At 45.0% G+C, this 9,218-nt stretch overlaps 1 protein-coding gene across 6 annotated transcripts in view; it reads left to right on the top strand.

Moving 5' to 3' along the window:
• The window catches only part of NRF1 (nuclear respiratory factor 1), a 123,925-nt gene extending 115,135 nt beyond the window's left edge, over window positions 1-8,790 (top strand). For 4 of the 6 annotated variants that reach the window (XM_070617691.1, XM_070617689.1, XM_070617688.1 and 1 more), the window contains one exon: window positions 6,774-8,790. In XM_070617691.1, the coding sequence (XP_070473792.1) occupies window positions 6,774-6,937 (164 nt within the window). In that variant the 3' untranslated portion in view covers window positions 6,938-8,790. The remainder of the gene's footprint in view (window positions 1-6,773) is intronic. The other 2 variants (XM_070617693.1, XM_070617692.1) reach the window with 2 other exon arrangements.
• Window positions 8,791-9,218: the final 428 nt, after the last annotated feature.

The raw sequence follows: 9,218 nt of genomic DNA on the forward strand, positions 1-9,218 counted from the left end.
AAGATGACTTGACTTCAAATTTTTTGGCCTAAGCATCTGGAAGGATGTAATTGCCACTTACTAAGATGGGAGGAGACTGGGAGGAGTGTGTTTGACCATTTGGGCTCAAGAATGATACCCAGCTTGTAGAGAAATAGAGCAGGGTCAGGTCTCATTGTCTTTTACAGGGAAATGTGGTCCTGGAGCCAGCAGTTCCTCTGGGGATTTTGGTCTGATTGCTGTTTGACAAGGAAATCCTTCCGCTGGGACCTGAAGCTCCTGAGCCACCTTTGGCGTATTTTTCCATTTTGGCCAATTTTATAAACCTTACCAAGAAGCCTGAGAGGAGAGGCAGCAGTGAGTCCAAAGATTAGTCTTCTCCCTTCTAGGCCTTTGCTGGCCGTACTGTTCAGTGATCAGGGCATTCTGGTGCATGGAAAGGCTCCCGGATCAAAAGCCTGGATGCCTGGCTTTACCAAAACTCAGTCATCTTGAGGGAAAAAAAATCGCTCAGTCTCTCTTGGTCCATGTTCACTTTTTTTTTTAAGTAAACTTTTTACCTGCGTACTTTTGAGTTTAAAGAGCAAGAAAGGGGCTTGGATTTACTAAACTGAATGAGCTCCAAGATTTCTTATAGCTTTGAAATATTGGGGTACTAGAGATTGGGGTACTAAAATCTATAGGACTTTATGAGTGTGTGCCTTATCATGAGCCCATGGTTCTGCCAAAGGAGCTTGCCTGTCATTTGTGAAAAGGAGGAACACCTGCCCTGCCTACTTGTCCAGGGTCTTAGCAGAAATCGAACTATATGCAGTGTGAGAGGGCTTTGAAAAGTGCTATACAAATGCCAAGAGAGTCTTATTTCTAGGATTGTACAGGGTCTCTCTGGAAAACAAAAAGGAGAACTTCAAGCCCTTAAAGTAGAATGTGAAGGGCTTCCTGTTGCTTAATCAACTGAAATGACCCAGAATACAAGCTTAGATTAACATACGCCTTCTAGATTAGGGCTAATCAGGGGCAGGCTGAGCAGATGCGAGCACAATCCCAGCCTGATTACTGTACCTCAGCATTTAATCATCTCTCTTCCAAGGGCAGCCGGCCCGACTTAGTGCATGCAGGGTGTCCAAGCCTCCAGTCCCCTCCCCCTTTCCCCTGCCATGGACATAAAGACTGCCGGGCCAGAGACGCTGAGACGATTTAATCTAATCCCATGTCAAAATGGCTGTGGCCGTGTTGTGTGAGAGAGACTCTAAAATCCCCACAATGGAATGGTAATACATTTATTTAAGGTGGAGGGACACTGAAACTGCATGCAGAAAATAATGGAATTGGGATTTCAAGGCATTTGAGGTTATGAAATGACTCCTGTATTTGGAATTTCTCCCTCTGAAAAGCTTTTCAGATATGTGGTTGCTGTCCCCATTATTCACTCTGAGACAGCTTTGTGTGGGAGTTGTTTCATCACCCAGCTGTAGAGGCCAGATTTACTCCTTCCCTGACTGTGAGGTGAAGTACAGAAGATGAAGTCTTACAAAATGGTTTTATTTGGATGAGTCCTGAATGTGGTTTTTATGTTACTATTTTCTGGACTGGGAGCTCCCATTCTGAAACAGCTAATCATCCGAAGACTTCCTCACTTCAATCACTCGGTCCCTAGGTGGGACACCGGTGAAATCTCAGAAGGCACATTTCATTCATGAGTGTGGAAAAAACATTTATTGAGCACCTGCTGATTGCTAGGGACTCAAAGATGGAGACTATCCCTCCCTTAAAGAATTCACAGTCTCCTTGGGAAGAAGACATGCACCCAATGATAATGCATATGACCATTGCCCCCATGGAGGCCAGTACAAAGTGCTGAGAGCTGGGGAGGGGAAGAGGAGAGACTGGAGCTGACTATCGAAGGAAGAGTAGGAGCCCATGCAAGGAACAAGCTAAGGACAGTCATCCCAGGCAGAAGTAATGGTGTCTGCAGGTCAGGGAGCTGTGTGCGTGGAGAGAACTTCAATCAAACAGTTCCCCTGGCTGGAGTGTAAAGTGGGTGGGGATTCGTGCATCACCAGTCTGAACTGAACAATGGGCTGACATGAAGGCTTTAAATACCTGCAGAGGGATTTGGACTTTATATCCCATTGGAAAGCACCGAAGAACTGTAAAAGAGGACGACAAGATCAGCTGTGTTCAGGAGGTTGTTCTGGTCATAGCTGTCAGCCGACGTATATTTTTGCATTTGAACCCTTCTCCATTTTATTCTGGGGCAAATCTTCCATGATCCTGAAAACTGTTTTAACGACAGTGTTGGGCCTGGACCCACACCATAGGAAAGCCAAACATATTCTAAACCAGGTGAAAAAGGTTTAATTCTGACAATTCTTTAAGTTTCTGTCCACCCTAGCCCTAACCCAGGATGGCTGCTCACAGTAGTCACTGTAATTGTGAAGTGTGTGACTCATTCCCCAAGGTCAGAGAACTGAATCAAGCCCAGAAGCAAGAGCAGTGAAATGAGATTGATCTTCACTTCTGGTTCCGGTTGCTATTTGCTAGCATGTGGGTTCTTGGGAGGATTACATATGTATCTTGGCTTTGCCACTGGGCATTTGGGGTTACTTCACTAACTTTGCCTGTTTTGACCAGAAGAGAGAATGAAAGTGATGATGACCATGATACACTGGGGTGATTGAAGGGGTTGTACGGTCTTCACATATATTCAGGCTCATGCCTGGAACCTAGAGCCTAGGGGGCAGGGCCCAGCTACACATTGGTTGAGGCCAGCAATACATTCCCTTGGCCTGTTGCCTTGGAGGCTATGTTGATGCCAACTGATGTCACACCTTGTACCTCACACTGTGGGGAAAAGAACGTGAACCAGAGCCAGGCCTGGCCTTGAAGGAGCCCTCAGTCGAGTGGGAAGGCCTATCCCCATGCGTTCACTGGGCCAAGCCAGATTATGCACTGCTGTCCTAGTGCTTGCTGAGAATCTAGAGGCCACGCTTGCTATCGACTGGGGCTGGGATAGGGCAGACTTCAAGAGGAGGGACAACTGAACCAGGTTTTAAAGGGGAAGGAGTGGGGAGTGGGGAATTCCAGGTAGTGAACAATTTGAGCAAAGGTCCAGAGAAAGGAGTGTGACCAATGTGTTGAGGAACTGAGAGTAGTCCAGGGTGGTGCCCAGAACACAGGGTGCCTGTAGGGAAGTGAAGGAGATGAAACTGGAAAGGCAGACCCGGGCAGACCATGAGAGGTCCTGAATCCCATGCCAAACATTTGAACTTTGTTATAGGCTTTGGGAACATTTTCAACATCATGGAATTTGAAAAGTTTGAGATCGGGGGAGAGTGATATGTTACAGAAAGGTAAGCCTGGGGGCAGAGAAGGGTGAACTGAAAGAGGGATTGATTAGAGACTTTTGAGAGCCATTACAAAGGTCTAGATGAAGGAAATTGAACCCCACAGCCTTCTGAAGCCAGTGCCTGGCCCCCCAGCCTGCTTTCCTCCAAGCCTTGTGTGCGAGTGTGAGCTGGCCTCTTTCCTCTCTTTTCAGGCCCCAGCGTCTCAGGTGTGAGGGATGGTGGATTGTGCCTTCCATTCCTGATAACATGCACCAGGGTGAGCCTGCATTTCCAAAAATGACTGTCATCAAAACATCAAGCCCCGTTTCATATGGTGTCATCAAATACTTATTCCTAAACTGGCAACACTTGCCCCTAGAAAACAGTTAGATACAATTTAACATTTTTAAAATAACATTTTGGTTGATTTTTTTTGCCTTAGAAAATATGCTGAGAAGACATCCCTTTTTAAAATCAACTTTTAGGGGCTGGCCCCGTGACCGAGTGGTTAAGTTCACGTGCTCCGCTGCGGCGGCCCAGGGTTTCACTGGTTCAGATCCTGGGTGCAGACATGGCACCACTCATCAGGCCATGCTGAGGTGGTGTCCCACATGCCACAACTAGAAGGACCCACAACTAAAGATATACAACTATGTACCGGGGGGCTTTGGGGAGAAAAGGAAAAAATAAAATCTTTTAAAAAACATCAACTTTTATTTTCATCAAAGCGATATATGGTTTTAAATGTCAAAAAGGACTGAAAGTCCTTTATTAAAAAAAGATTAACCCAGAGGCAACACTTCATACTCTTTTTTTCTGGTGTGTATCTTTTTTTTTTCTTTAAGATTTTAGTTTTTTCCTTTTTCTCCCCAAAGCCCCCTAGTACATAGTTGTATATTCTTCATTGTGGGTCCTTCTAGTTGTGGCATGTGGGACGCTGCCTCAGCATGGTTTGATGAGCAGTGCCATGTCCGTGCCCAGGATTCAAACCAAGGAAACACTGGGCCGCCTGCAGCGGAATGCGCAAACTTAACCACTCGGCCACAGGGCCAGCCCCCTGGGGTGTATCTTTACTGCACTACATAATAGTCTTACATCATTAGTTCTTGAGACATTATCACAATTTTTTGATAACTCAGTTTTGTTTATATTATTATAACCACATAGAAATTGTTCACTGCCAAGATGAGTGTGTTATAATTATTATGGTTAATATTTTCTTTTTTTCTTCTACTTTTTAAGTAGTAATCACCAGTTCTACCCAATTCTGGAAAACCCCTCTCAGTAGGCTTTCCCATGGAGTCGTGCCATTTTTCTCTCTCCGTCCTCTCAGACTCACTGCACAGCCCTCGTGCTGGGCCCCTTGTCCTGCCCCAGAGCTCTCTACCATGGATTCTGTCTCCTGGATCCCATGGCCCCTTCTTTCTTCATTTTGTCTCTCATTTCTGTGGAGCACATCCTTTAGAGCTTCCTCAGAAAGTGTGCATGTAGTGGCCAATTTTTAGAGCTCTTACAAGTCTGAAGATGTCTTAATCTGCCCCCATCTTAATTGATATGGGTATCATTTCATGGTCTGGATATAGAATTCTAGGCTGAAAGCATTTTCTCTCAGACGTTTGAAGGCATTGCTCCATCATCTTGTAACCTCCAGGCTTGCTTTTGAGAAGTCCAACAATATTGTGATTCCTAGTTCTCTGTATGTGACTTTTTTTCCTTTCTAGAATCTTTTGGGATATTTGCTGTATCCCTGGTGTTCTGAAATTTTGCAAAGATGTGTCTTGGTGTCTGGATCTTTTTTCATCTGTTGTGCTGGGCATCTAGTGGGCCTTTTCAATCTCAAACTCATGTTTTTCAATTCTAGAAATTGACTTACAATGTGTCTGATAATTTCCTACTCTATTTTTTCTCTTCTCTGGAATTCTCTTTTATCAGAGGCTGGACCTCTTTAGTCTCATATTTTCTCTTGTACTTTCCATCTTTTAATTTTTTCTTTTCTGCTCTCTAGAAGATTTCCTTGACTTTATCTTCTGATCTTTCTTTGGAATGTACTTCATCTATTTGATTTTTTATTTTAAAATTTTTCTCCCATTCCTTTTTAATAAAAGCACCCCATTTTTATGATACAAATCTCTTTTCTCTTTGACAATGTTAGAGTTCTGCGACATTTGTTTTTGTTTTCTTCTGCTTCCCACGTCATCTGTTACCTCTCTGTTCCCTGAGAGACGCTGAAACTGACTGTCAGGGTATTTCAGGGCAGAGCTAGGTGACCTGTAGACCTCGGGGTAAGTAACAGCATGGCAGACCGGAGTTTTCATCCTCTCCCCACCGACTGATATCACCATAGGTCTTTTCTTGGGTCTCTCCAGGTCAGTTTCTCAATACAGTGGATGAATTTAAGATGTCCTGTCAACAAATGCCTCAGTGTTGGTGTTGGTGGGACCTACTGGTCCAATCAGTTGAACAACAAACTTTCAGCTAATTCCTATTTTCGGCCTCATCCCCTCTTGCTGCTGTCACTGGGCTTCCACGTCCTGAGCCCTCCCTGGACACAGGAGTTGCAGCTTACTCTTCTCTGATAAGTCAGAACTGCATCTTTCAGAAATATGTTGACATCCCTCATGGGTGTCCTTTTCTCCCCCTTCACTATAATTTTAGTTTTAGGAGGAAGAAGAGTTTCATATGTGCGTTTATTCTGCCTTATTTAATTGGAAATACTTTTTTTAATATGTTGTATAAAAGTATCAACTTTCCTTTCTTAGGAAGAACTGCCCTTTTATAAGATTATGTGCTGCTTCCTTTCTTTGTGTTAAACCATCCTTTCTACTGTGAAATAATAGTGATATTAGGAGGTAGTTAGGGGTTTTTTTTCTTAAGTTGATCCCAAAATGTGTTTTAAAATTTTACTGGTCTGTGGAATCTGAAATCAGAAAACTAATGAACTCGGCTTTTTTTGTTTTTTTAATAAGCTGACTTTGAGGGGAGGGACAGTGGCTAGACAACAGGATAGGACTGAGGGAGAAGCTTTTCCAAGCTGAGAGAAACTTGAGCATAGGCAGAAAGAGGGTTAAAGAAATTACTGTAGCAGAATATCAAAGAAAATTAATGGTGGCCTTTCCTAGAGGACCAGGGCAGGCAGGAGGGATGGGCTTGTGGGGAGAAGGATTCATCACTGACGGGCCTGTGCTTCCTAAAGTTGGAGGCAAGCAGCGTTATCTCTTGGCAAGTTGGGGAGGCCCTGAACTGAGACATGTTTCCACAGTTTCTCCAAACTTTTCTCTTGATAGTCTGTTTTAAAGAATTAAAATGGGGTGAGAAAAGGGAAGTATTTGTGCCTGGACAGTGGGTATGCAATACCTGGGGCTGCAGACAGTGAGACCTGAAGGGCTGGAGATGGTTGCCCTGTACAGCCAGCATCTGGGAAGCTGAGCCCGATCCCCACCAATGATCTCCCCTTTGTCTCCCCAGGACTGGTCCAGATCCCTGTGAGCATGTACCAGACTGTGGTAACCAGCCTTGCCCAGGGCAATGGGCCGGTGCAGGTGGCCATGGCCCCTGTGGCCACCAGGATATCGGACAGCACAGTCACCATGGACGGCCAGGCTGTGGAGGTGGTGACATTGGAACAGTGACATGCAGCCATATCATGGCATCGTTTTCTAGTCTACTTCAAAATTTTTTACACGTTTGCAGAGGTGCAATCAAATGGAATTAAGTCTCTCGACTTTGGAAGAAAAGTTTTGTTAACCTTTTTTTTAAAAAGGAAGAAAGGCAGCGGATTTTGGAATTGCATTTTTTAAAGCACCACTCTTGATTTTCTGGGATTGGTGGAGTAAGATACTGCGTTGTCAATTCCACTGTCCCGAAAAAGCCAAATTGTGGCAGGACTTCTTTCTGCGGAAACGTGTGTATACTTATGTGTGTGTATGTGTGAGTGTGAATATATGTATATGTGTACATATGGATATACACATTTACATATATATAAAGTATATATATATGTGTGTATATATATATATATATATATGAAACCCGCATGGAATTATCTGTATGAAATCAAGGTGAGCTGTGGAAACAATAATTCACCCAGTTTAGTGGGTGTAGGGTACGTGGCCAGACACAGTCACCCAGTTTTTCTTCATACCAGGGTCATGCGTTGAGCTACTGACAAACTCAGGCGGAGGTGACCAAGCCCTTCACCAAAGCTGCCTCCCAGTGGCCACCCAGAACTCTCCCTGCTGGACTCACCTGAAGAAGGAGGTTCCAGAACGGGGTGGGGTCCAGAAGTTGTGCTTGCAAGGTCCAGGGGCCTCGTGGTCTGGCAGCTGAGACACTCCTCGGGCTGGCCCAGGTGCTGACCTTGCCACAGGCAGGTGGATGTCCTTAAAGCTCCCAGGCGGAGACAAGAGGGTTTTCCTCCGCCTCCCATCTCCTCCCCTTCCCAGAAACCCTTGAGCTCATGACTATTAAAATGTTGCTTTGATTTTAAGGTCAGTCCTGAATTGGTCATGTATATGAACTGAAGGTAACAGAAGTATTAAGGGTTTGAGGAAAGCGTGCGCGTTAAGTGTGCTTGTGCGTGTGTGCTTGGGGGGAGTGAATGGGAGGGGGAGTGGGGGTTGGAAGGGGAAAGGAAGGAGGGAGAGAAAAATCTTCAAAGACCAGAGTACACCAACGGGAGCAATTTTCTCCTTTCCTGTAACTTTCTGTAGCTTAACAGAGGAGACCAAAACTGACAGGGGCACCTGGCTTGGGGAAGGTTAGCCAACATGCTGGGGAGCCTTAGAAGAGAAGAGGACTGAGGGTGTTTCCTGCGCTCCTGGATCAGGCCCTGTTAGAAGGGACCCCGGGTTCTCCCAGGTGCATCCTGGTGGGCCAGGCCCCGCGCAGCTTCCTGCTCACAGGTGTCAATTGGTCGGGGTGTCCTTTGTAACCATTAAACTCAGTGGTTTCTCAGCTGCAAGCCCCGGGTCTCCAGTGGCTAACTTTCCCTGACTTTTCAGCAGGCCAACTCTCTGCTCCTTGAGTACAGGGACAATTCTCCTCCCTCCTCCCAGGCCCCTCGTGTGTGTTAGCGTATTTAACGTGTTTTTTTTAATGCGACATTAAAAGATTCTTCACGTCTCGCTCAGCCTTTGAGAAAAGTTTCAGATTCTTGTATTTGCTTGTTTTATATAAAACTATCCAATGTTCTTTGTATGTTTTTTTCTGTACGTAATGGGGGGGAGGGAAGGGAAATTTACATATAAACAGTCCTAGTTCTACAATTTGTTATTTTTTTAATTATTATTTTTTATCATCATTGTGAAGCTGTCCAGGGACTTTAAAGTCCATGTTCCTTTGTGGTGAAATAACCTCCTAATAGTTTGAGAAATTGCCAAGAAGAAAAAGAAAAGCAAAACCCAAGTAGCAGAGCATGGATTCTGTGTTGTTTTCCATTCTGTCTATTACTGCCTCATTCAATAAATAGTTACAAATGTGGCAACAGGGAGTGGAACTGTTCATCTCTGTAGGAGTACCTGGCCTCTTACAACCTCTTTTTTGGGATAGCTGGTTCTGCTTTAGAAAAGGTGCTTGTACTCAAGCTCCTGGTCTTTGGACCGTGCTCCTGGGCCTTGTGGAGCTCTGTAAAGAGAGTGCCAGCACAGGGTCGGGGCCTCCTGCCCGTCCCCCGACACCAGAGCAGCTCCACCCAATCCATTTTATAAAATGCTGTCCTAGGGGGTGGGGACTGGGGGATCCAGTTTGGAAAATCCCAAAGATAGTTTGAAAACCTCTACTCTGGAGTTCCTTTTTTAGGGGTTAATTGCATTGCACAGTAAAAATCGGGGGCACGATGGTGCCTGTCCGTCTGGGGAGATTCTCCCCATGCGAGTGTTGCTTAGTATTGCAGTGCATGATGATTACTGAAGC

The sequence above is a fragment of the Equus przewalskii genome, chromosome 4 (assembly GCF_037783145.1).
Source record: "Equus przewalskii isolate Varuska chromosome 4, EquPr2, whole genome shotgun sequence".
In the NCBI taxonomy this organism is placed as follows: Eukaryota; Metazoa; Chordata; class Mammalia; order Perissodactyla; family Equidae; genus Equus; species Equus przewalskii.